This window comes from Mixophyes fleayi, chromosome 4, assembly GCF_038048845.1.
Source record: "Mixophyes fleayi isolate aMixFle1 chromosome 4, aMixFle1.hap1, whole genome shotgun sequence".
Classification (NCBI taxonomy): Eukaryota; Metazoa; Chordata; class Amphibia; order Anura; family Limnodynastidae; genus Mixophyes; species Mixophyes fleayi.
The window spans coordinates 154,490,903-154,518,741 of NC_134405.1; the positions used below are offsets into that span (position 1 = coordinate 154,490,903).

At 42.0% G+C, this 27,839-nt stretch overlaps 2 protein-coding genes across 2 annotated transcripts in view; both read left to right on the forward strand.

Moving 5' to 3' along the window:
* The window catches only part of LOC142150766 (dual specificity protein kinase CLK3-like), a 53,556-nt gene that overhangs the window by 24,869 nt on the left and 848 nt on the right, over positions 1-27,839 (forward strand). The window lies entirely within an intron of this gene.
* LOC142149996 (dual specificity protein kinase CLK3-like) lies at positions 20,865-26,206 on the forward strand. The gene is made up of 5 exons (XM_075205269.1): positions 20,865-21,324; positions 23,568-23,662; positions 25,056-25,107; positions 25,272-25,354; positions 26,127-26,206. The coding sequence occupies exons 1-4, from the start codon at positions 21,249-21,251 to the stop codon at positions 25,301-25,303; spliced, it is 255 nt and encodes an 84-aa protein (XP_075061370.1). The 5' UTR covers positions 20,865-21,248; the 3' UTR covers positions 25,304-25,354; positions 26,127-26,206.

Genomic DNA, 27,839 nt, shown 5'->3' on the forward strand with positions numbered 1-27,839 from the left:
CTGAACTTTTATGAATCGCACCAATAAATGTACCTGGACTGCGTAGAGGAGTGGGTCACCACAATATATATTAAAAACCCTGAACTTTTATGAATCGCACCAATAAATGTACCTGGACTGCGTAGAGGAGTGGGTCACCACAATATATTAAAAACCCTGAACTTTTATGAATCGCACCAATAAATGTACCTGGACTGCGTAGAGGAGTGGGTCACCACAATATATTAAAAACCCTGAACTTTTATGAATCGCACCAATAAATGTACCTGGACTGCGTAGAGGAGTGGGTCACCACAATATATATTAAAAACCGTGAACTTTTATGATTCGCACCAATAAATGTACCTGGACTGCGTAGAGGAGTGGGTCACCACAATATCTTAAAAACCCTGAACTTTTATGATTCGCACCAATAAATGTACCTGGACTGCGTAGAGGAGTGGGTCACCACAATATATATAATAAGAAAACCATCAACTTGTTTGATTCGCACCAATAAATGTACCTGGACTGCGTAGAGGAGTGGGTCACCACAATATATATTAAAAACCCTGAACTTTTATGAATCGCACCAATAAATGTACCTGGACTGCGTAGAGGAGTGGGTCACCACAATATATTAAAAACCCTGAACTTTTATGAATCGCACCAATAAATGTACCTGGACTGCGTAGAGGAGTGGGTCACCACAATATATATTAAAAACCGTGAACTTTTATGATTCGCACCAATAAATGTACCTGGACTGCGTAGAGGAGTGGGTCACCACAATATCTTAAAAACCCTGAACTTTTATGATTCGCACCAATAAATGTACCTGGACTGCGTAGAGGAGTGGGTCACCACAATATATATAATAAGAAAACCATCAACTTGTTTGATTCGCACCAATAAATGTACCTGGACTGCGTAGAGGAGTGGGTCACCACAATATCTTAAAAACCCTGAACTTTTATGATTCGCACCAATAAATGTACCTGGACTGCGTAGAGGAGTGGGTCACCACAATATATATAATAAGAAAACCATCAACTTGTTTGATTCGCACCAATAAATGTACCTGGACTGCGTAGAGGAGTGGGTCACCACAATATATATTAAAAACCTTGAACTTTTATGAATCGCACCAATAAATGTACCTGGACTGCGTAGTGGAGTGGGTCACCACAATATATTAAAAACCCTGAACTTTTATGAATCGCACCAATAAATGTACCTGGACTGCGTAGAGGAGTGGGTCACCACAATATATTAAAAACCCTGAACTTTTATGAATCGCACCAATAAATGTACCTGGACTGCGTAGAGGAGTGGGTCACCACAATATATATTAAAAACCCTGAACTTTTATGATTCGCACCAATAAATGTACCTGGACTGCGTAGAGGAGTGGGTCACCACAATATATATTAAAAACCCTGAACTTTTATGAATCGCACCAATAAATGTACCTGGACTGCGTAGAGGAGTGGGTCACCACAATATATTAAAAACCCTGAACTTTTATGAATCGCACCAATAAATGTACATGGACTGCGTAGAGGAGTGGGTCACCACAATATCTTAAAAACCCTGAACTTTTATGAATCGCACCAATAAATGTACCTGGACTGCGTAGAGGAGTGGGTCACCACAAAATATTAAAAACCCTGAACTTTTATGAATCGCACCAATAAATGTACCTGGACTGCGTAGAGGAGTGGGTCACCACAATATATATAATAAGAAAACCATCAACTTGTTTGATTCGCACCAATAAATGTACCTGGACTGCGTAGAGGAGTGGGTCACCACAATATATATTAAAAACCCTGAACTTTTATGAATCGCACCAATAAATGTACCTGGACTGCGTAGAGGAGTGGGTCACCACAATATATATAATAAGAAAACCATCAACTTGTATGATTCGCACCAATAAATGTACCTGGACTGCGTAGAGGAGTGGGTCACCACAATATATATTAAAAACCCTGAACTTTTATGATTCGCACCAATAAATGTACCTGGACTGCGTAGAGGAGTGGGTCACCACAATATATATTAAAAACCCTGAACTTTTATGAATCGCACCAATAAATGTACCTGGACTGCGTAGAGGAGTGGGTCACCACAATATATTAAAAACCCTGAACTTTTATGAATCGCACCAATAAATGTACCTGGACTGCGTAGAGGAGTGGGTCACCACAATATCTTAAAAACCCTGAACTTTTATGAATCGCACCAATAAATGTACCTGGACTGCGTAGAGGAGTGGGTCACCACAATATATTAAAAACCCTGAACTTTTATGAATCGCACCAATAAATGTACCTGGACTGCGTAGAGGAGTGGGCACTGGGCACCACAATAAAATATATAAAAAACCTTCAACAGGTCTGCATTACACTACACATACGGCTGCTCCTCCATCCTCTCCATCATATACATGTTGGAGTTTTAGCGTGTGACAACCTCTTGTTTTTGATAATGTCAGTGCATTTTGAATATTTTTCAATTTGCCCCACACCACTGAATGTACTTTATCTATGATACGCATCTATCTATCTTGACTGCGTAGTGTGGTGGCCCCGGTACACAATTTGGTACCGAGGCCACAATATAATTAAAAAACCCTCCACGTGTCAGAATTCCACCAAAAAAGGGTATGGACTGCGTAGTGTGGTGGCCCCGGTACACAATTTGGTACCGAGGCCACAATATAATTAAAAAATTGGGCATCAACTGTCACCGTTGTTTAATATATGATACACCTAAATATGGACTGCACAGTGGAGTGGCCCCGGTAGTAAATTTGGTCCCGGGGCCACAATAAAATAAATACACCCTCAACTGATGGCGGACACCGGGCGCACGTCTAACACCAACATTGCAGTTACAGCCGCAGTTATACGCTTTGCAATAGGGTGACTACTATCGTATTTTGTGGTCATGGCAAACGACTGTTGGACGGTCAATTGTTTTGTGAAAGACTTAGCGGTCTTACGACTTCCCCTCTGGGAAGATGACCGACTAACAGCAGCAACAGCAGCAGTGGCAGTAGTAGGCGTACCACTGCAGGATTCCTCGGATGAATCCCGTATTGAGGAGGACTCAGTCTGGCTGCTGACTTGGGCTGCAGGACTGAATCTGATGGAGATTGTGGAGGAAGTTGACGAGGAGGGTGTTGCTGGTGTGTATCCAACTGGACCACGGGATTTAGGTGTCCCTGTACCGATGAGGGTCCTAGCCCCAGTTCCTGAACTAACCACTGAACTATGAAGGTTATTCAGGTGACGTATAAGGGAGGATGTTCCTAGGTGGGCAAGATCCTTACCCCTGCTTATTTGAGCTTTACATAAGCTACATATGGCCATACATTGGTTGTCTGGATTTGGATAAAAATAACTCCAGACCGAAGAGGTGCATTTTTTGGTCTTCTGACCAGGCATGACGATGGGCTTTTTCATCCCATGGACATCAGCTGTTTCCCCCCCTGGTGCCTCATTTACAATAACCACATCACCATCCTCATCATCAAGTTCCTCCACAGCGCCAGCTACATCATCAATAGCCTCCTCCCGAGCCACCTCTTCCCGTACAGTGATGGGAAGGTCAGGCTTGACAACCACCAACATCCTTGGACTCGCCTTGTGGATTTGTGATAATTTCTCTTTAGAAGGCAGAGTTGTTTGCTGTTTTGTTACTGACAGCATAACTCTCTTCAATTTTTTGTAGGGGGGGGGGAGGAGGAGGAGGGCTAAGATCCGTGGGTGAAGCTGAACCACTAGTCATGAACACGGGCCAGGGCCTAAGCCGTTCCTTGCCACTCCGTGTCGTAAATGGCATATTGGCAACTTTACGTTTCTCCTCAGATGATTTTAAGTTTCTCTTTTTGCTACTTTTTCTTAACTTGGGCTTTTTGGATTTTACATGCCCGGTACTACGAGATTGGGCATCGGGCTTGGAAGACGACGTTGATGGCATTTCATCGTCTATGTCATGACTAGTGGCAGCAGCTTCAGCATTAGGAGGAAGTGGGTCTTGATCTTTCCCTACTTTATCCTCCAAATTTTTGGTCTCCATTATATGTAGCACAAGATACTGCAGAATGTGTGAACTTGGTAATATTGCAGTACCAATGGACTTATACTGCTGTATTGGTTTTGCAAATTTGGTTATAATTATTATATATATTTTTTTTAAAAAAAATTTTTATTTTTTTTTACTTTTTTTTTATTTTTTAAAAACTTGGGAATAATGGGGAAATAACTATGCCCTTAGAAGCACAGAGCACAGGACACAGCACCACTGGACTGAACAGGACACGGCACAGGACCCAGCAGCACTACGGAACTCAGCAGGACAGAGCACAGGACACAGCACCACTGGACTGATACTGCAGAATGTGTGAACTTTGTAATATTGCAGTACCAATGGACTTATACTGCTGGATTGGTTTTGCAAATTTGGTTATAATTATTATATATTTTTTTTTTTTTTTAATTTTTTATTTTTTTTTACTTTTTTTTTATTTTTTAAAAACTTGGGAATAATGGGGAAATAACTATGCCCTTAGAAGCACAGAGCACAGGACACAGCACCACTGGACTGAACAGGACACGGCACAGGACCCAGCAGCACTACGGAACTCAGCAGGACAGAGCACAGGACACAGCACCACTGGACTGATACTGCAGAATGTGTGAACTTTGTAATATTGCAGTACCAATGGACTTATACTGCTGGATTGGTTTTGCAAATTTGGTTATAATTATATATTATTTTTTTTTAATTTTTAATTGTAATTTTTTTTTTACTTTTTTTTTATTTTTTAAAAACTTGGGAATAATGGGGAAATAACTATGCCCTTAGAAGCACAGAGCACAGGACACAGCACCACTGGACTGAACAGGACACGGCACAGGACCCAGCAGCACTACGGAACTCAGCAGGACAGAGCACAGGACACAGCACCACTGGACTGATACTGCAGAATGTGTAAACTTTGTAATATTGCAGTACCACTGGACTTTTACTGCTGAATGTGTGAACTTGGTAATATTGCAGTACCAATGGGCTTATACTGCAGGATTGGTTGTGCAAATTTTGTGGTAATTAAAAAAAATTAAAGTAGTTTTTGGTATTTTTTAAAAAAACTTTTTTTTATTTTTTTAAACACAGGGGAATATTGGGGAAATAACTATGCCCTTAGAAGCACAGAGCACAGGACACAGCACCACTGGACTGAACAGGACACAGCACAGGACCCAGCAGCACCACTGACCTCAGAAGGACAGAGCACAGCACACAGCACCACTGGACTGATACTGCAGAACACAGCACAGCACAGCACAGCACAGCACAGCACAGAACTAAACAGCACAGCACGAGATCTACCAGGACAGAGGACCACCTAACACACCCTCCCTCTACCCTGATCAATGCCCGAGTGAAGATGGCGGCGACTAGCGGGGAATTTATAGGATCCGAGTATCGCGAGATCCGACAACGGGATTATGAGTCAGAGCCTCAGTTTCAGATTTGAATTTGGCGCCAATACCCGGATCTGTCTCGGATCCGACTCGGATCGGCAACGTTCGGGTGGGCTCGGATTTCATAAATCCGAGTGCGCTCATCTCTAGTTAAAACCTGAGGAGGAGCAGGTCATGTTCATATAGGACTGCTCCCCCTACACACATGGGTCTGCTCTATTGGAGCCAGTGCAGGAGGAGTGACAGTTGGAGACAGTTAAACAAACTCCTGAGCAGTTTTACCTCAGACACTGTTTGAAAAAAACCACAAAAAAAAAAAAAAAACAAGCTCTGCCCTAGACCTGGTACTGGAGGGACGAGACCTTACATCAGTTTTATCTTACACATATCTGTACAAATAGATATCTGTGGAATATTTACATACTTTTACTTATTCCTTCACATAGATAGTCTTACTGTTGAGATTCTTTCTATTGTGAAGATTTTTCCATTATGTATATTAACACAAATTGTGTTGTGGAGTACAACTCTGGGTTTATGTCTGTAGAATTGGGAGATATGTATGTGTGTTTATATAAACACATAACTGTTTATATAAAAAGTTCTAAATAAATAAATGTAGTGTAACTGGGACTATTGATATAGAGTTGCAGGTTACTTATTTCTGTTGCATCATAAATATTGCGAAAACATGTCTGACAAAAGTAAAACAAACAAGGTGGAATATTTTACCTCTGCAAAATGTAATACCAAACTAACCCAGTGGATGGTAGGATCTTGAGTCAGTTTGTGTGGACTGTGATGCAGATGGCTAGGGCGGGTGCGCACAAGGGCATCCCTCAGATGGGGATCCAGCCTAGGCGACTGCATTGGGACAGTCACTGGAGACGCTATTTCAGTTGCGCTCCCATTCTGCAGAGATACTCGCAGTGGATGCAATTATCACTCTGCTTCAAAATGTATCAGTGCAGCCTTCTAAGACAGCTGCCCTTACGACATCTTCAAAGGTTTCTGGGGAAGTCTGTCCTATCAACTCTCCTTGATTCCCAGAATCAAATCCAGGTGGAAGTTTCTTGGTCTACTTCATTAAGTAGATAAGTAGGTACAGAAACTTGAAAAATTAAATACATTTCGTGAGTCCACGAAAATTCAGACTTCCTGTAAAAGGCATAAGTCTGCTCATCCTCTCTTAGTGGTCTCTGATTCAGACCAAATTGGGAAAGAGGCTGAAGAGATGTATAGTCTGCCTTCCTCCTTCTGAAGAGCTGACGAATCTCAATGAGTCAGCATGGAAACGGCTAGACAGAAAATTGATTGTACCGCATAGGTTACCTAGCCTCTTTTCACTTCGCTGGGTGAGATGGCCCAATGGGAACAGGTACCATAAGGTGGATACACCTATAACGCTTGGCATGCCTTACCACTCTTTCTGTACCTGGCTCGGCTACTTGTAAAAATAGCACTCACCGTAAAATAGAAAGTTCTTTTGAAGACCATGCTTTCTTCCACACAAGTGGCTAGAGAGATAGAGACCTGGGCAGATCAGCTTGTTGATGGTCTACAGAATTCAGATTTGCTTCCTCTGGCATTACATCTGAACGAAGCCTCAGGATATCTGAGGCAGCTCAGAATGCAGCCTTAGTGTCTTCTTCCATCTCCGCATCATTAGTTACAAATCGAAGAAGTTTTTTGTTGTGTTTATGGAATGCAGATAGCAAATCCAAACAGTCCTTGGAATCTCTTCCTTATGTCAGCTCTGTTCTTTTAGGTACAGAGCTATACTACATCATAAGTCAGGCTACAGGAGGAAAAAGTTTCTTCCTCCCTATTAATGTCCAGAAGCCACGAGGACCTTGTTTTTGACTCCTTTCGTCTACCCTGTCAGGGTGGCTTTTTAAACTGTGGGCAGTCTTACAGAGGTAAGCCAATCACGTCCAGGGACCAGTAACAGGAGGACAGACTGTTCTATTCCAACAAGTGTCCAGGGCCTAAGAACCCTGAAAAGCCTGCAACCTGACGGGATTCTTCTTCACCTTGCGGCTGTTGTTGGTGGATGTCTCTTTTTGTTCCTGAACCAATGGGCGATTTCCGCTCAGGATCGGTGGATCATGCAACGTGTCGACATGATAGACCTCCATAATCAGCCACCTCACCATTTCTTTTCCACCACTCCACGAGACAAAGTAAAGAGATTGGCTATGAGATAGTTAATGACTTCTCTTATTAAAGTTGGAGTTGTCTGCCAGGTCCCAGAGGGACAGAGGGGAAGAAGTTTCTATTCAAACCTCTCCCTGGTTCACAAGCCAAATGACTCCTTTTGTCCCATCGCAGATGGCAGTGGGGGACTCCCACTTTCAATTCTGTTAGGACTTCCCAAGGCACCTTAAGTGCCTTGTAGAGACCATACGTATTTACAAAGTCTTTACAAATATCATGGTGGTCATGGCAGCATGGTTGTGTCCCCTAGACTTTGCATCAGTCTATACTTGGATAATTTTTTAGTAAAGGCTAACTCGGATCAGACCCTCCGCCTCCATCTTTCGATGTTCAAACAAGAGCTGGAACCAACATTTACAAAAATTCCAGTTGGTCCCCTGTCAAAGGATGTTTTTCATTGGCTATATACTGGACACCAGACTGTTTCTCCCAATCAACAAGGTGCATTTTCCTCAGGTCTACATCCTACTATGTATGAAACTAATAGGTGAGATGGTCTCCACCTTCTAAATGTTTCCGTACGGTTCCACTCTCACATAGTTCAGTGGGACCTCTTGTTCAACTAGTTGGGATCCCATCTTCGGCTGGCCTCTCAGACGCTCCAGTTGTCTCCCAGAATGCACCTTTTACTTGGTTGGAGGCTGGTCAGGTCCTTCATCATCATCATTAATTTCTATAGCGCCACTAATTCCGCAGCACTGCACATCAGTCCCTGCCCCATTGGAGCGTACAGTATAAATTCCCTAATATAGACAAATACAGACAGAGACTAGGGTCAATTTTTATAGCAGCCAATTAACCTACCAGTATGTTTTTGGAATGTGGGAGGAAACCGGAGCACCCGGAGGAAACCCACACAAACACAGGGAGAACGTACAAACTCCACACAGATAAGTCAGGAATCGAACTCATGACCCCAGTGCTGTGAGGCAGAAGTGCTAACCACTAGGCCACTGTGTTGTCCGTTTGTCCCTTTTGTCCTGGATAATAGTAACAGGAATGTTGGAGCCGGATGAAGGAGACTCCCCAGATATTGTTCTGGGTGGAAATGTATGTCCCGGCAAATTCTGCAATATATATATATATTGGGTGTAGATAATTGGGAGGCCGATTACCCAAGCAGATGCACCGTGTTGCTAGGGGAGTGTTCTCTACTCATGGAGGTGTTTCAATGGTTGGTCCAGAAGTGGGAACCTTCGGATGTGGCCCTCATGACATCTCAACGAAACTGCTAGGTGCCCAGGTTCTGCTCAGGACCAGAGACCCCTTGGCGTGCACCGTGGCTGTCATGAACATGATATGACATCAGACACTGCGGAATTTCAGTGATCCTGTTTGTACCCGATTGGCTATGTCGAGCCTGTTATGCAGACTTACTGCGCATGACAGTTGGTAAAGACGACTTCTACATCACTTCTGCAGTGAGAGTTTCTGGACTTTGGGCTCTCTTGTTGTTCAACTTATCTGGTATTCCATACTGACAGGGTTGTATTTTGCAAGATACCTTCCTTCCAACCAAAAGTGATTTGGTTTTCATCTTAATCAAGAGATTGTGTTCCCAGTCTTCTGGAGGTGACTGCCTCTTCATGATAATGGATCTTTTATGTCATTGGATGTGGTCCATGCTCTAAGAATGTTTGTGGACAGGACGTCCACTATGCGGAGGTCAGATTCCCTTTTCTTGTATGATCCTCACAACAGTGACTGGCTGCCTACAAAACAAACTGCTGCTAGGTGGATAATGTTTCCCGTGAGGCAGGCTTATATCAGTTCTGATTGGCCTGTACTTGATCGTGTTGCTGTGCATTTCCTCAGTTCTGTGGAGAACCTCTTGGGCTGCACGCAACAGTGCATTGGCAGATTAACTCTGCCTTGCGCCAACCAGGTTCTCTGTCCACACTTTACCTGGTTTTACCGTTTTCATGTTTTTGTGTCTCATGACGCAAGTTTTGACCACTAAGCTTTGCAGGACAGATTGACAGAGCTTTTCCTTCCTCAAAGGGCTACTTTAGAATGTCCCCATGGTAGCAGTGTCCCCCAGATTGGATGAAAGGGAAAAGAGGATCTTTGTACGTACGTCAAGTCCTTTTCTCTGATTCCATCTGGGGGACACTGCGTTCCCGCCCTTCGCTTTTCTGTTGCTTTTGTTGGTTGCATGCTATTATGTTTCCCTTCTTTGGGGCTTTTCAATTACACTGAGGAGCTTCAGGGATTGCAGAGGGGAGGATCTTCTGTCAACAGTTAGATTAACAGTTTAACTATTTAAGTGCCAACTCCATGTGCCCTCATACAACCCCATGGTAGCAGTGTCCCCCAGATGGAATCAGAGAAAAGGACACTGCCCATTCCACAACTTTGCGGCTGTTACAGAACTCCATTAAACTTGCAACATTGACCATAAATCTTCATTTGTAGAGAATGATTATTGCATTGGGTAGCTTATTTTGGTTTACTTTAGACAGGTTGGATATATGTCATCTGTCCATCAAGCTAAGGCTGGGGGAGGAGTATCAGGTATAAAAGCTTGTTTATATCATTTGTGCAGGGAGATCAACGCTGGGTAAGCTGGCTGATCCTGAGAGAGAGCTGGACTATGTATAGCTAGCGTTTAGGGTCTCCAAGTATTGCTGTGAAATCTGTATGGTGTCAAAACATTGATCATCCTGACAATAAAGCCACATAAGCAAGTTTCCGCTACCCAACCCACGCAGACGTCAACATGGAGTAAGTACTGAAAACCCTCGTGAATGTGGCCGCTGCGCAGCAACAGCAGCAAGCTCAGATGCTACGAGTTGCCAAGGCACAGGTGGAAAACATAAGGCTCTTAAGGGAAGAGTTAAGCCAGGTTAGGCATGACAGAAATGAACCACCTGGTCCTGTTCTCCTGAAAATGTCGCCAGGTGATTACATAGAAGCATATCTGGTGTCCTTTGAGAGACTTGCAAAAAGGCCAAAATGGCCTCCTAAAGATTGGGCTGAGAGACTGGCGCCATATCTGACTGGTGAAGCTCAGCGAGCTTATATGGATCTAGATGAGGAACGGGCCTCTGATTATTTGTGCCTAAAGTCTGAGATATTGGCTCGCATTGGAGTTTCCGGGCCAGGCCGAGCCCAGCGCTATCACCAATGGCGCTATGATAAAGAAAAACCGGTCAGAGCGCAAGTGGCTGAGCTTTCTAAAATTTTAAAGAAATGGCTGCAGCCTGAGGAGAATTCGTCTTCTCGGATTATTGAAGTTCTGGCGATAGATCACTGCATCCGGGGGCTGAACCGCGATTTGCAAAGGTGGGTTCTGAAATCAGACCCACAAACTTATGAAGAGCTTGCCACCATGGTAGAAAGGTTTTGTGCGCTACAGCAAATGACTAAAGAACCTGCATTTGTGCCAAAGCCGCTGCCACACCAAAAGGTAGGTTTGACAATCCTTGCTACAGGGCCCAATGGCAAAACTGCTACGGACAGAGCGCCAGGTGCAAAGCTGTCTAATCTGAAGTGTTTTGAATGTGGTGAGCTAGGCCACTTTAAGGCAGAGTGTCCTAAACTACAGGAACCCATGGACTGTCCGGGGCACATATTGGGCCTGTGTTTCCAAGCTGTTTTACCATGAGTCCCACATCAGGAAGTCCTTGTTTGTTCCGGGTGACTGTGCTAATCAACCAAAACCTTGTTCTGGCCTTGGTTGACTCAGGGAGTGAACTCTCATTGGTTTCCAGCTCTCCCTCACCCGAAACCATAACTTCTCGGTTGCCCAAAGTGAAGGTTCTTTGCGTACATGGCACGACAGAGGAGTATGAAAGAACAATACTACCAGTCACACTCAAAGACAAAACTGTTATGGTGGTAGCTGCCATAGCACCTAAACTCCCATATCCACTCATTTTGGGGCGAGACTTCCCACTGTTTAATGATGTCCTCGGTGAGCGGATCCGGCCGGACATGACGGCAACTGATGCAACGGTCGGAAGCCCGGTCTTAAAGGAACCGCCTAAGAATCCACAGCATCTGGACATCGATCTTTGGAAACCGCCAAACCGGAATGCCATCTTGGGAGTCATAGCAGGAGTTCCACAAAAGCATCCACCTGCGGGGAAACATGGACAGTCCAAACTAGCATTGGTCGATGATGTCGCAGATGAGCCCACCCCACCTGTCAGTGAGGATACGGACTGGTCCGCAATACCAATTTTGTTTCCTCTGCAGGACTTTGCTCGAGACCAACTTAATGATGCCACTTTGGAACATGCCTTTAATAGTGTGACTGAGGTAAATGGGGTAGCGAAAGCCGCCCAGCCTGCAGAAGGTATACCATATTTTATTGTTAAAAATAATTTCCTGTATAGAGTTGCTACTGTACAGGGGGATAAAGTAGAACAATTAATGGTTCCTTAGGTCCATGTAACCCTAGTGTTAAAAGCAGCACATACACATGTCTGTGGGGGACACCTAGGGGAGGATAAAACACGGGAACGAGTTCTGCTTAGGTTTTACTGGCCCGGTGTACACATGGCAGTGAAAAAGTATTGCCGGTCCTGTCCCATTTGTCAGAGAACCTGTCCCAAACCCATGTACAGGGCACCTCTCATTCCGATACCAATTGTACAAGTTCCCTTTGAACGGATAGCTATGGACCTTGTGGGGCCACTGGAAAAATCCGCATGTGGGCACCAATATATACTAGTGGTGCTTGACTATGCAACCAGGTATCCAGAGGCAATTCCCCTACGAAACATAAAGTCCAGCACCATAGCTAAGGAACTTGTATTGATGTTTACACGCTTGGGAATACCCAAAGAAATTCTCACAGATTAGGGTACTCCTTTCATGTCTAAACTGATGAAGGACATGTGCCAGTTGCTAGGGGTTACGGCGCTTCACACCTCTGTATACCATCCACAAACAGATGGCTTGGTGGAACGCTTTAACCGCACATTAAAGCACATGCTCAGGAAAGCAGTGGCTCAAGAGAAAAAAGACTGGGACACTCTTATTCCCTATTTGATGTTCGCCATCCGTGAGGTACCTCAAGCTTCAACAGGGTTTAGTCCCTTTGAGTTATTGTTTGGGAGACAGCCCAGGGGTATCTTGGATATGTTAAAAGAAGGGTGGGAGCAGCAAGGTCCCAGGGAGCCAAATCTGGTACAATTTGTGTCACAAATGTATGAGAGGCTAGGAAAGATAGGGCCCATTGTGCAGCAACATGTAAAAGAGGCTCAGGAACGACAGAGAAAAAGTTATGATAAAAGTGCTGTTGTTCGATCTATCAAAACTGGGGACAAGGTCCTAGTCCTGGTTCCCACCCAGGAAAGCAAACTTTTCGCCCATTGGCAGGGTCCATATGAAGTTCTGGAGGCTGTCGGTCCTGTCAATTACAGAGTCCGCCAGTTAAGTAGGAGAAGGGAGGAGCAAATATATCATGTCAACCTCCTTAAACCTTGGCATGATGAGGGAACCTCTCCTCAGGTAGTGAGTACTGCCATTGAAAAGTCTGAAGTGCCCATAGAGCCAGCTTTGTCCATTCAGCAGAGACAACAGACTGAAGAAATGATTCGCCGGAACAGGGATGTCTTCTCTTCCATTCCTGGGCGCACTACCTTAATCGAACACGACATTGTCACTGCACCAGGAGTCATTGTAAAGCAGAAGCCGTATCGTATTCCAGAAGCCAGACAGGTGGACGTGAGAAAGGAGGTCGAGAAGATGCTCCAGTTAGATGTGATTGAAGAGTCCACTAGTGAATGGAATAGTCCCATTGTGCTTGTCCCGAAACCCAATGGGACAATTAGGTTCTGCAATGACTTTAGGCACCTAAACAGTATGTCGCAGATTGATGCCTATCCGATGCCACGTGTGGATGAACTAGTGGAAAATCTTGCTGGTAGCAATTATTTAACAACCCTTGATCTAACAAAGGGTTATTGGCAAGTTCCCCTGACTTCCACAGCCAAGCCAAAGACTGCATTTTCCACCCCTGATGGTCTCTATCAATATAAAGTCCTACCCTTTGGGTTGCATGGGGCACCCGCAACCTTCCAAAGGGCCATGAATAAATTGCTACGACCTCACACAGCTTATGCAGCTGCTTACTTGGACGATATAGTGATTTATACCCCAGACTGGGGATCACATTTAGCCAAAGTTGAGGCGGTCTTAGCTTCATTAAGGTCAGCAGGGTTAACAGCTCACCCAGAGAAATGTGCCATAGCCATGAGAGAAGCCAAATATCTGGGGTACATTGTTGGTCGAGGGCATGTAAAACCCCAGTTAGACAAAGTGGAGGCAGTCAAAAATTGGGCAAGACCAGAAAAAAAGTCGCAGTTAAGAACCTTTTTAGGCTTAGTAGGTTACTACAGGCGGTTTGTAAGCCACTTCGCCACTAGAGCTACTCCACTTACAGACATGTTAAAAAAAAGTTGTCCAGATAGATTAACCTGGTCTGACTCTGCAGAAACCGCCTGGTCTAATCTTCGGTTAGCTCTTTGTTCCTCTCCAGTTCTACAAGCACCAGATTTTACCCGGAGGTTCTTCCTCCAAACTGATGCTTCTGGTGTTGGCTTAGGTGCAGTCTTGTCACAGGAGAAGAATTGAGTAGAAAACCCTGTCCTGTACCTAAGCCGTAAGTTGCTTCCAAGGGAACAAAAATATGCCACTGTTGAGAAAGAATGTCTTGCCATAAAATGGGCTACAGAGGCTCTGCGCTATTATCTCCTAGGCAGAGAGTTCACCTTAATAACAGACCATGCACCATTGAGATGGATGCAGAACAACGGGAAAGGTAAATGCCAAGGTAACCCGCTGGTTCTTGGCACTGCAACCTTTCAAGTTCTCAGTAGAACATAGACCCGGGATTCTACACAAAAATGCAGATGCGTTGTCACGAAAATATGCGCTCCTCGCGAAGTCCGCGTCCCCCTACTTGGAGACGCTAGGGGGAGGGATATGTAACAAAGGGAGGTATTTAGCTGGCAATATGCAGAGAAAGCAGGGAAGTAGAGTAAAAAATTTGTGCAGTAATGAACCTAGATTGAATGTAAAGACCTATGTATGAAAAGCAATAGTTTAAGTTTGGTTTAACTTACATGACTGAAATCCTTCCTCTAAGCAAACAGACAGGGTGGGTCTGTTTGAATTACAGAGCCAGTGATGGGCGTTTCCTTTTAAAGAGAAGGTGGGTGTGTCACCTGTCCATCAAGCTAAGGCTGGGGGAGGAGTATCAGGTATAAAAGCTTGTTTATATCATTTGTGCAGGGAGATCAACGCTGGGTAAGCTGGCTGATCCTGAGAGAGAGCTGGACTATGTATAGCTAGCATTAAGGGTCTCCAAGTATTGCTGTGAAATCTGTATGGTGTCAAAACATTGCTCATCCTGACAATAAAGCCACATAAAAAGGAAGAAGTTGTTTGTGTGTGCTTCTGCAGTAGTGGGCTCTTGCCACAATATATATATATATACAACACAAAAGACAGTGCGCACGGCGGTAATTATTCACAAGAAAAGTTCAATATCGTGCCAGTCCGTGGTAAATATTAGTTCCACAAGAAATCCAACACCAGCAGATTTTTCTTCTGCGCGTCCTTCCCTTTTACCACCCGATCTCCACGGGGGAAATAGCAAATCCTAAAACATCAAACAAACAGAGGCGCTCCCATGGTGTGTTATCCAAGTTAAAATATTTATTCAAAGGAATAAAATTGCACGTACCAGATAATGAATGGTTTCAAGCATAGGTTACAGTATAGCCCACTTCTAGTCTGCATACACGGACATCATAATCGAAGCGGCTAAAACACGTTAACAGTCCACAAACACCTCTACGCGTTTCATCTCAAGGACTTCGTCAGGAGGTGTGGTTCTAAGTTCTAAAACTCACCTATTTCTAGGGTAATCTTAATTAACATCACAGGTGCACGAGACAAACATTCGTTCACCAGGTAACTTCACATATGCACATATCAGTTTAAAAGGATACAACATCCATATGATTCAAATTACATAAATACAATACAGAGTAAGTAGCTTATTGTGGTTTACTTTAGACAGGTTGGATATATATATATATATATATATATATATATATATATATATATAGTGGCAAAGAGGGATATTCGCCACAGTTCCCTGTAAGGGAACAGGTAGGAACACAGTTAGTCTGCAGCAGCAGGCTGCAGACAGAGTAAAGTTTTCCCTAGGTTCCTCTCTTAGCACACACTTACACGGGTGTTCCACATGGTTGTGATTGGTTTGCTGTGATTTGTTGTAGTGCTTGGAGTGGAGGATAAAGACACTGGGCCTGATTCATCAAGGTACGAATCCGTATCTTTTCACATTGTGATTTGCGTAGTGTACTCTAAGAGACGCAGACACTTACGCTATAGAAATAAGCATCTCAAAATCAAAAAACACACCCACCTGTGGTCCTTTACACTTACGCTATAGAAATAAGCATCTCAAAGTCAAAACACACACCCACCTGCGGTCCTTTAGACAACGTAGAAGAAGAAAGAGTGGATCCCAAGCTATATTAAAATCAAATGCATAAAGAATCTCTAAAAATGTATTTCGTTTTATAATTCCATCTGGATCGTTATTAAAATGCATAGCATACTCTTCCATAAGCAATACTTACACATAGTACAGTGTATACAACCTCTACACAGATAAAGGGTGGGAGTTTGGATTAGAACTCATGCCTGCCTTTTTGGAAGGTGGAGTAGTTAAACGCTAACCCAAACTGCAATTTGAAAAAACAGTGATAAGAGCGACAATACAGCATGCGTGCTACACAGGAAAGTAATAGTTAATCGTACTCTTCATTATTCATACAAATTACATACAAAACTGGAATCTCACAGGTAACTTAGTGGTTAGCACTTTAGACTCACACAACTGCCAACATGAGTTCAAATACCAAGCATACCCATCAGAGCCAGATTTAGACCACATGGGGCCCTAGGCAAGATACTGGGTTGGGGGCCCCTCCCTGAAAAAATCCATAGCACTATAGTTTTTTAGCATAACATATACCCCTATTCAGGGGCTGGCTGGAAGACTTTAGCCCGGGGGTGCAAGCATATAGCACTGGCCCATAAGTAGCGGCCCATTTTTAAAGGTTGGTCTCACCACTAGACCTGGGAGGGCCCTCTGGGAACCACTGGGCCCTAGGCAATTGCCTAGGTTGGCTAATGGTAAATCCGGCCCTGATACCCATAACATCTGTGTGCAGATGGCAGATTTTAATCATTCAACTAAGAAACACCTCAAGAACTTGCCCCAAATTTTACTTTGTCCTACACGCTCGACCACAATGTCAAATCTGCCCTCATATTTAACATTTATCCACCACTCTACTGCAACTTTATTATGGCAAGTTCCTTTTTTCACGGCTGACAATGTTAATGTTTGAACTTTCATAAAGCGTCATGGCCCACAGTACACATGCACATTATTATGCGCATGCTGACATTTATTACTACGAATGGCCTAAGAGGGGGGTGGATTTGGAGGGGACTGGCTCCTTGAAGTTAAATGCAACATTGCCTGCAAACCTAGTTTAACCTGTATCTACGGCTTACACATTATGTGATGTATTCAGCTTTACCCAAACAGGACACTGACCACAGTCAAGTAACATGGTGGTTTGAATTGGTTGCTCTTCTACCTTACAACACTGAAGTCATGAGTTCAATTCCCAAACATGGACTCATCTGTGTACAGTTTGGATGTTCTCTTCAATGTGTGACTGGGTTTGCTCTGACACATGAAGTTAACCTTGGACTATCACTACAATGGCACATGATTTGGGGAACTAGTTAATTAGCTATGGCATTTGCCATATACCTTCTGTAATGAATCTTGCCCCCAGGGAAATAGCAAATGCAAACTTTTTTTCTTCAGCTACTGCTTGTGCTTGGATGTGATTTCACCATCATCATCATCATCATCATTTATTTATATTTCGCCAACATATTCCATAGTGCTTTACAATTGGGGACAAACATAGTAAACTAATAAACAAACTGGGTAAAACAGACAAAGAGGTAAGAAGGCCCTGCTCGTAAGCTTACAGTCTATTGGACAATGGGAGTTTGACACAGCCAGACTGCAAAGGTAAAAGTGACTCATAAGCTAAATGATCCTGTCACACAACAATGTTGGTCAAGGGGTAGTTGTATAACAGGTGGTAATAGGGTAATGTAGTGAGGTTAAGGAATATTATAAGCTTGTCTCTCTCTATGTGGGTTTTCAGAGAACGCTTGAAAGCTTGTAGACTAGAGGAGAGTCTTATTGTGCGAGGAAGAGAATTCCATAGAGTGGATGCAGCCCGGAAAAAGTCCTGTAATCGGGAATGGGAGGATGTAATGAGTGTGGATGAGAGACGCAGATCTTGTGCACCATCTTCTTATCTTGCAAAATACTATAGCCAACACCGGTTCAGCAGGGTGGCTTACTATTTAGCACCTCTGGCTCCCTGTGCTGGTGTCATAAGTTGGATTCCTGACCATTGCCTTATGTGTATGGAGTTACTGTTCTTCCCATGTTAGTGTAGATTTCCTTATAAAATACACTTTGTGTATCTTCATTTGCTGATAGCCACAACTAGTAGGCCTATATAAATGTTGCAACGATGAGGGATTTGTGGCAAAAATCTGTCGCTTAAATGTTAGTCTTTTTGGAATTCTTATCCATTCTTTATTGACCTTAGATCAACATGTTGTGCATCTATAATATATTAATAAAGACACACACACCAATGATTTAGTTTTTTAACATGTGATTATTTGTAGAAAAAGGTACAAAATAGAACTATTTACATTTAGTAGGGCCAAAACTATTTACATATTCACAAATTTACATATGCCCATGCCCTTTTTTTTTTTTTTTTCATATTTTACAAATGTTTTTTTTTTTTAATTTTGTTTAAGTATCGTTCAATGTGGACCTCCTGGAGTACTTGGGCCGATAGGGGGAGGGGTTGAAACATCAACGCTTGCTCAACGTGTGCTGTAAAACAAATACACAAACAATTCCATGCCACACAAATTTTACAAGCAGACAGGACTTACTACAGATGTGTACTGTTACATAACTTTAAACTGTTAGGCCTCTTGCTCCAAATGCATTTGGGCGCCCATTAGACATTGCTAAGGCTTTTGTATTGCATTTTTATAGATATACAAAATTCTGGTGTGCCCAGGGGAGAGGGATGTTGACAGGGTCGTCTTAACAGCATTATAGGCCCGAGGGCAAAGCAGTACACTAGGGCCCGACCTACACAATCACTCACAGGAATTCAAAGAAAATTATCAAGAAAATTCAGCTCATACTTATTGGTACCTCCCACAAATTCAGTGTTTGCCAATTAAATCAAAGCGCAGACATTAATCTATAAACGTTTGGCTAATATAACATGACCCTTGATTTTGTAAAGCAAGATTTTCCAGTCCTAAAAGTTACTCAGTTGTTTAATCATACAGACAGAGGTGGCACAGTACAATATTACTATGAATTATTTATTATTAATCAAGTGTTCAAACCAAACTTTAGCTCGCTTTATTGCAAGATAATTGTTTTATAATTGCATTAAAAATCAATACAATAATATACTGAAAAGTTGACAAGCCTATTGGGCTCGTCTGTACGTGTGGCCCCTGCCCTGCGTGGCCATGTGTTAAGATGGCTCTGGCTGTGGTTTTCTTTTTTACACAAAATCAAATTTGTAGGGCCATTATGATTTAAACCTGTGACAATTATGTCACCTTTTAATCAACATGTGTGACAGCAGGGGATTATTTACAAGTATAAAGGACATCGCAATGTTATCCAAATCTGAAAAGCCTTTCATGTAAATACTTACTATCTCCTAACGCCTCACCAACTTGTGGCACCACCAGCTGTCTGTCGGCCTCCTGGTCCAGCTGGACCTCGGGTTCTAGCACCGCCTCCAACTCCTGGGGCTCAGGCTCAGACTCGGCCTTAGATTTGTTGCCCGACTTCTCCTCCTCTTTGCCCTGGCCCTCGCCCTGCCCCTCCGGGTCGGGTTCGCCCTCGCCTTTGGCATTGACGTCGCTATCCCCCTCGGCCCGGACTGGCACCTGCTGTTGCTGCACCTGCTGTTGCTGGGACGACGGCTGTGGATGCTGCGCCTCTTCCTCATCATCCTCCTCCACCACCGGCTGGCGGCGTTGCCGCCTTTCCCAACATGCCCGGTCTGTTTTAAACAAGCCAAAAATAAACAGGGTATTGTTCAAAGATTCACCAGCTTAATGTACGAAAGTAGTACGATAATCATTTGATCAGACATTTTAAATAAACTTCTCATTGCCAGCACAGACAAATATTAACTACTACAAAAGAAAGGATATAAACATGATAGACACAAACCACTTCACATGACCTGTAACAAATGATTGTTTATTGGTGTAGGGATGTGGAATATCTCAGTGGCCTAGTGGTTAGCACTTCTGTCTCACAGCACTGGGGTCAGGAGTTTGAGTCCTGACCATGTCCTTATCTGAGTTTGCATGTTCTCTCCATATTTGCATGTGTTGACTCCAACATAAAACATACTACTAGGCGGTTAATTTGCTGATTTTAAAAATTGCCAGTAGTCTGTGTGGATATGTAAGGGATTTTTAGTCTGTAAGCTCCAATGGGGCAGATACTGATGTGAATGAGTTCTCTCTGTACAGCGCCACTGAATTAGTGGAGTGATATTAAATACTGTGGATTATGAGAATATTTTTGAAATCGTCCTTTGTTGGGACTCCCTCACATTGCAAACAGCCAATCAATGAATGACTGATTAGGTATAGGTAATATGTTTGCACCTTATGGGACCTTAAACAAATGGGACCTTTGAAATCTCTGAAACTGAGCTAAGGACTTGGTTTTCAAAGCTGGCGTTCAAATCTTTTTGCAATAATAAAAACACATCTGCCACTATAATCTTCAAATGGTTTTTAAGCTAAGGTCATCAAGTTACAGCACTGGGGTCAAGAGTTGGAGAGTTTGAATCCCAAACCTGCATTAATCTTCTGGAGTTTCTCCATCAATCATTTAGGAAAGTAAATGTTCAGCAGCAAATTTTAGGAGACAGGAGCCAATTCAAAAGTTTGTTCTAAAGCACTCTTTTGTTTGGATGACTGTAAATATAGTACTAGTTAAGACGACTGTGAGCTTAACACACCCTTGTGTCTGTGTAAGTCATTTCTCTATCAAGGCCTTAGTTACACTACGAAATCCCCATGGTACTTTGACAAATTTACATGTTCAGTTTTCTACATTATCCAAGCTTGAAAAGCCACACACATTTCACTGTGTATTGGTTTTGTTATTTGGTGTGTTAATTGCTAAAGGACACTATGATGTTGCATTTTTTGTACTATTCAGTTATTTAACGGCATAGTCTTTGTCATTTCCACAGATGGGCTGACTATAAACTAAGACTCAAGCATAAACTTTCAAAAGCACGGCAACATGCCAGAGCGACTGGCGGGGGGCCTCCCCTGGAGCTAGGATTATCACTGTTGAAGGAGCGTGCAAGCGTTGCAATTTCAATGCCCGAAATTGTTGGGGTGGGCGACATTGATACTGGCTCTAGCGCACCCCAAGTAGGACAGCTCTCTTCCCTAGGTACATGATGATTCTCATTATTTAATGTTTGTGTTCTGTATCTGCACATGTGACAACTCTTAGGATGTGCCTTCTGTCAACTTTACTGTCAAAATGTGTTTGCCTATCACATTCTAGGAACTGAAATGTACACACTAATTAGAAATTGTCTTAATATGTTGGCCCATTACAATCTGCTAACGAAATACGGGCCTATCCCTTTTTTTCTGGACTGGCAAGGGCTGTTTGTTGCCAAATTGCCTGGGCTCTCACTCGTATCTGAACGATTTGAAGCCATCACCGATTCGCTGGACACTCATGTTGCACAAATTGCAATCACTCTACCCCGCATGGAACACCAACTCACCACTTTAAATCATACATTCACCACCCAACTGTCCACTCTAAATTCCACACTTACAAATATTGCTACACTCCCGGGTAATCTCTTGCATGCCCACTCCCAACGCACTTCTGGCACATTATCTTCACCCATTTCACCCCATACCCTAGCGGCTTCATTCACCACCCCAGAACACGTCTTGTTATGCACGTTTTGTCGCTATCCAATAACGATTGTCGAATCTCGATTTGTGTTTCCAACGCACAAATATTTATTCTCTAAAAGTAGCAGAATAATTCAAGCGATATAATAAGTACAGCCGTTACTTATCGCAGGCGCTCTGGATCCAGTGAACAGTCATTCAGGTCTGAAGTCTGTGGTCAAGATGACTGAACACTAGATGAAAAGCTCCTGCTTATATGCAAACAGAAATACAGTGAAACAATGCAGATGGTGTAGCTTGCTTCTATTGGTCCAGGCTTCAGGAAAGTCCAGGGGGTTGCTGATCATAGACTAGTTCAAACTAAAGAATCCAAAGGTGTGGGGGTCATTTCTCCAGGGGATGTGCTCCGTTCTTCCCGCCAAAGACTCCAGTTTCAACTAGTCCATTAGCATTTTTTTAGTCAGCATCATATTAAAGGTTTATTCCCTAACTGCAATAACTAGATTATGCAATGTGCGATCTCTTCGCCGAATGAACCGGACATCTGCTGATGAATAGGGGATTAAAATGATATCAGACACGACACATTTAACCTGAACCATATGTATTACTAATATGCATATAACTTATAATATTACACATAAACACTACTATATTTCGACATAAATAACTATGTGTTGCAACTACAATTAATGTGTACTATTTACAGATGTGTGTAACTGTGTAAAATAACTGTTATTGCCTGTTGCGGCTGCGTACGCCCTTCCACGCCGTAGCGTGCAATACGCATCCTTTCAGACAAAGACAACAAAGTTTGCTCGATATTAATTGAAATGACTTTATCCAATTTGCTGACTTTGACAGCTCCACCCTTTGATAGTGTAATAAACTATCACATAATCACTGTTTCAAGTTGAGGATTGTACAACACTTCTTCACAGACCATGACCTCGGTATCTCGCACCACCCTTTCAGTCTCGTTTTCAGTGTTTCCCCTTGAAGACTGTTTTCCACACTTCAACACAGTAGGAACACATTTGACAGACAAACCAATTGCTATTTTTACTTGTATCTAATTGCACTTCTGGGCGGTGCCAGATGTGTCCTATTGACAGTGAAAATTTAAAGCGGCGATGGCTTGTCAAGGCAAACTTGCCTTAACAAGCCATCGTCGCTTTAAATTTTACCTGCAAAGTCGTCGATTTCCCACGAGTTGAAAAAATCAGAGGATCATACATTTATCCCCTGATCTCAATCAGCTTAGATGTGGTGCAAAAATAAAGTTCTTTTTTGTGCTTTCCCCACCGCACAGCAAGAAACTCCCCAAGCGTGTACCCTTTCCTTTATTGAATTTCTGTAATGTCTCCCCAAATGAAAAATATTTAAGAGCTTTTATGATTTGCTTTACTGATTCTTGTAACTTGTTATATATTTGTTTTTTCCTAGTGTTCCTTATGTGTGATCGTCTCTGTATAATCATACTGACTTTTGCCCCTATATTAGTGCATTAGGGCATATTCTGATCATATACAGTTTATATCCTGGTAAGATTGTAGCCATACTGTGTATTTTCAGAATACATTTATTTGCCTGTTTAAATGTTACGATAACTGATTGTTTAGTCTCACTAAGTGGTATTATGGTATTGGTTATTTTATTATTTTTAAACATAGAGTATTTATGAAACAAAAATTATTTTAATTTGCTTAGTCTGAGTTTGCATAATCTTACAATATGACTATCTCTCCCTCTTTACAGTCCTAAAAGAAAACAACTTGACACATACTGACATGAAGCCGGAAAATATAGTTTTTGTAAATTCTGATTTTGAAACTAGCTACAATGAAGACAAGGTGAGGGACAATATTTCTTATAATACTTACCTATCTGTAATCAAATTGCAATGGGTTATGATTATTGCATGTCCTCTTCTAGTGTAATTTGAAAAGAAGCAATAGTCTTTAGAGTTTGTGTTATCCACATTTCAGCTGCCCTGAAGGAGGCACACTCAGAATTACTTTTTTATGTTTGCAAGAACAATTCACAGAAGCAAACTTATTAAACACTCTACATAGGTTGAAAATGACTATTGATCAGTAAAAAAAATACTGTAAGCTGTCTAGGATTTCCTTTAAACTTAAGTTAACATGTCCTCCCAATAACTGCATGGATATCTTTAATATTATCAAGTAAGGATTTATTTACAAAGGATTTGTCTAGAATACTGTTGCACAACACGTGGGCATGATACAGAGGGACCTGGGACAAAAATACAGCTGCAATGTTTCTATCCCAGGACCCCTTGCATTTTACCACTGTACACTCAATGTGACTGTGTTGGACTACAGTGAAACACAACTATTCATCACTGAGGTCAGTCTGGCAGTGAATCTGAATGAATGAGGTTCACTCCAATTTGCTGCTAGACTGTCCCTGTGCAACTGCAGAGTTTAGTCTAACTAACTTGCTGCCTGGGAGGAACGTAAGAAATATACACATAGTAGGAGAGGGGAATTGTGTTGCAAAAGAGGGGGGAGGGAAATGTGGTGCTATTTGGAAATGAGAGGGAGGGGGAATATGCTGCTGATGGGGTAAAGATATAATGTGTAGTGGATGGGAAAGGGGGCGAGGGAATGTGTTATGATGGGGAAGGGGAGATAGGTGCTGCTGATACGTTGAAGAAGGGAAATGTCGGGGCATTGTTTGCTCCCTATGTGACTTGACCACACCCACTACATGGGATGGTCATGTCCTCCCTAGTTGTGGCGGAAGGACATTTCTGTCCCTATGGATTGGACCTTTTAACAATGTTGAAAGGTATGACATAACTGCAAAAAGGTTGTTTGCTCTTTTACTCTAGTAATTTATTTTGCTTTTATTTACTATTATTTTACACGTTTAAACAAGTTGCTTTGAGGCCTTTTCAAATGAGTTCCATCTCCAAATATGTCCTTTGGACCGAAAACAAATGTTGTGCACCCATGGTCTAAAACAACTGTGTTTAAATACAGAAGGGAATTCTTCATAACAAACGGTGACATTTGCTTATTTATCACTTTACAGTACTAGGATTAGTGGTGGCTCTCTGTCTCTTGCATATAGTACTTGTATTAGGTACTTGTGTACTAATGCTTGTACAATACAGGAGATGATAATTCATAGTATTAGATAAATTTGAAATGACTGCATATAACCGATACCCGTTTCCTTGTTTCCCTCTTTCTATATTTCTCCTTGTCCTTGTAGAAGTGTGAAGAAAAAAGTATTAAGAACTCCAGTATCCATTTGATAGACTTTGGTAAGTGCCACATTTGACCATCAATATCACTCTACCATTGTGGCAACACGTCACTATCGCCCCCCAGAGGTTATTTTAGGTGAGTGATGTATTGCAGGTTAGTCTTGTATGATTTTTACATAATGTGCCTGCACCCACCACAACTTCTTCTTCTCTTGTCGTAGAGCTGGGCTGGTCTCACCCATGCGATATTTAGAGTTTAGGATGTATCCTGTTCGAATATTATACAGGCTCCCCTCTCTTTATGGTACTTTAATACCTTACATCAGTATCTTCCTAATGTATTAATAACCAGTACAATTTGTCTGTAACTGTAGTTTCACAGTATGCTTTATGGGGGAGCTACATCTGTCTGGAAATCTGGTTATGGAGCAGTAGTGTCAAAAACATTTATCTACTTCACGATGCAACATAAAACAGGAAACCTTTATAAAACTATTCTCTACACAGTAAATTTCTAGCATATCATGAATTTAGTATAAAAATCACTTTCTGTTACAATGTGAATGCAGTTGGGGATTTTGCCTGCACTGTGCATACCCTATGCTAACTATACTAACTGCCTATCCCTAAACAGAAACTGGCCTGAGCTTGAAATCTTCTTCGGTGGATAATAAATCTTGCAGATAACAATAGTGGTGGTAGAATTGCCATTCCCTCATAGAATACATTGGCATATTTAAATCTGGCTGTTTGTGTTTACAAGAGAAATGAACAGTTTTATATTCTAAGAGTTTATAGCAGTCTATCTTTTTCCTATTTGCTGTGACTATATCGCCAGCCAGAGATTTTATTTCTGGTGTCCTGAAATACGACACAAAGATTCTATCTAGGGACAAATTACATATGGTGCAGAGTATAGCAGAGCTGTGTCCTAACCTGGGGAACAGAAAATAAACAATTCTGCTTCCAAAAGCATAGAGGGAAGCTAAAGCTGCCAGAGTTCTATTCATACCAAAAAATTGGAAAACTCCTTTTACCATGTTTACGCTAGATTTTTTTTTTTCCTTTTTCAATAGACCCATGATGATCAAGAACATTTGGTGATGATGGAGAAAATACTTGGGCCATTACCGCGGTGCATGGTGTACAAAACCAAGTAAGAAAAAATAACCTGTCTACTATATATACGTTTTTTGTGCAATCCACCTACAAATTAGTTTTCTATTTGTTGATAATGGCAGATGATTTTCTGTGTGTACAATATTTATAAGTTTGTTTCGACATGGTGATCATGTAAGCATGAAATGTAAAAATATACATCCTTAGAGGAGACCTAATTAATATGTCATCAGTTGTGATTTGAAGAAATATGTTTTTTCAATCAGCATAGGAATGAGTCATCTACTGTAAGGGTGGTTAAGCTATGGAATTCCCTTACCACATAAAGTGGTGGTGGCAAATTCAGTAACAGTATGTAAAAATGTCTTGGAAGCCTTTCTTACAAGTAATGATATCTGTAGCTATTATTGCCCTTGAGGCTTAATTGACAACTGTTACACTTTTTGCCTAATTCTGGATCAACACCATTAGAAATTTTAAAAGATTGATCAATGTCATTTTTTTTTCTAAATAAATTTGCTAAATTTGTAACTCTTATAGAACTATGTATATATTTCCCATATTCTTTGAGTTATTGTTTTTTCTGTACAGAATCCAACACCTTCACTGTTTGTGGTGTTCTATGAAACTAAGACCGTACAATGGAGGAGCCAGCTTGCAGAGCAGGCCACAGAGGGGCATTGTGTTGGGCATACTTTAATCTTTGGTATTACACTGCTTTAACTCTTATAATTAGGGACGGCTTCTACTGCAACTTGCTTTGCACATCTGCAGCTACTTTATAGAGGCCCAGTTTTTATAGCACTCCTGTAGCTGAAGAGTTTTTAAAGCATTGTATTAGGCTTTAAGGTTGTCCTGTAGCTAGATACCATATGCTGCCGAAATACTATTATTTTGTTCCTCTGTAAGTTGTTTTTTATTTAGTCGAGAACACTACTTGATTTATCGTGTTTACTTGTTTTAATAACAGAAAACAAAAATACTTCCAAAATGGGTCGATCATATGGGATGAAACCACACCAGACGGACGCTATGTATCGAAGAACTGCCGTCCTTTACGGGTAAGAAAGAGTTCTGTTGAGCCATCTTTACCAGGACAGTGGTTACCATTTTAGATTCAGGATACAGTTTGATATTGTCTTGCTATGCTAACCCTTTTCAAAGGACCACAGTGAGAATGGTGCCGAAACATGTTTATGCGTAAAATAGAATTCATTGTCTGGGGCAAGGGTCACTTACAAGTTTGAGATGTCAGTTGCTTTCTGTAATGAGTATTGCAGAATTGAGCGTTTTTGAAGTCAGTAATAACAGATGAAAGGATGGTAGGCATTATGGGCGGTGGGCAGAACTTGTTCTATATGAAATAGAATTTAGGGGTGACAAAGAAAACTTTGTTGCTAAATGGCTGAGTATTTGACAATACATGTTGCTGCACCATTGCTGCATTTACAATAGGTGCATTAAAAGACATACAAGATAGAAGAGGACCCAGTCTCGATAAGTTTGCATAAGCTGCTTCAAAAAAAGGAAAAAATTCCATTTTTATGGTAGCATATCAAGTCAATGTCCTATCCACTGTGTTGTATTTACTCATCGTTCTAAAGAAACTTCTTCTACAGCTCTTCATGCAGCCAATCAGAGCGCTCTGATTGAAAAGGCCAAAACGGATA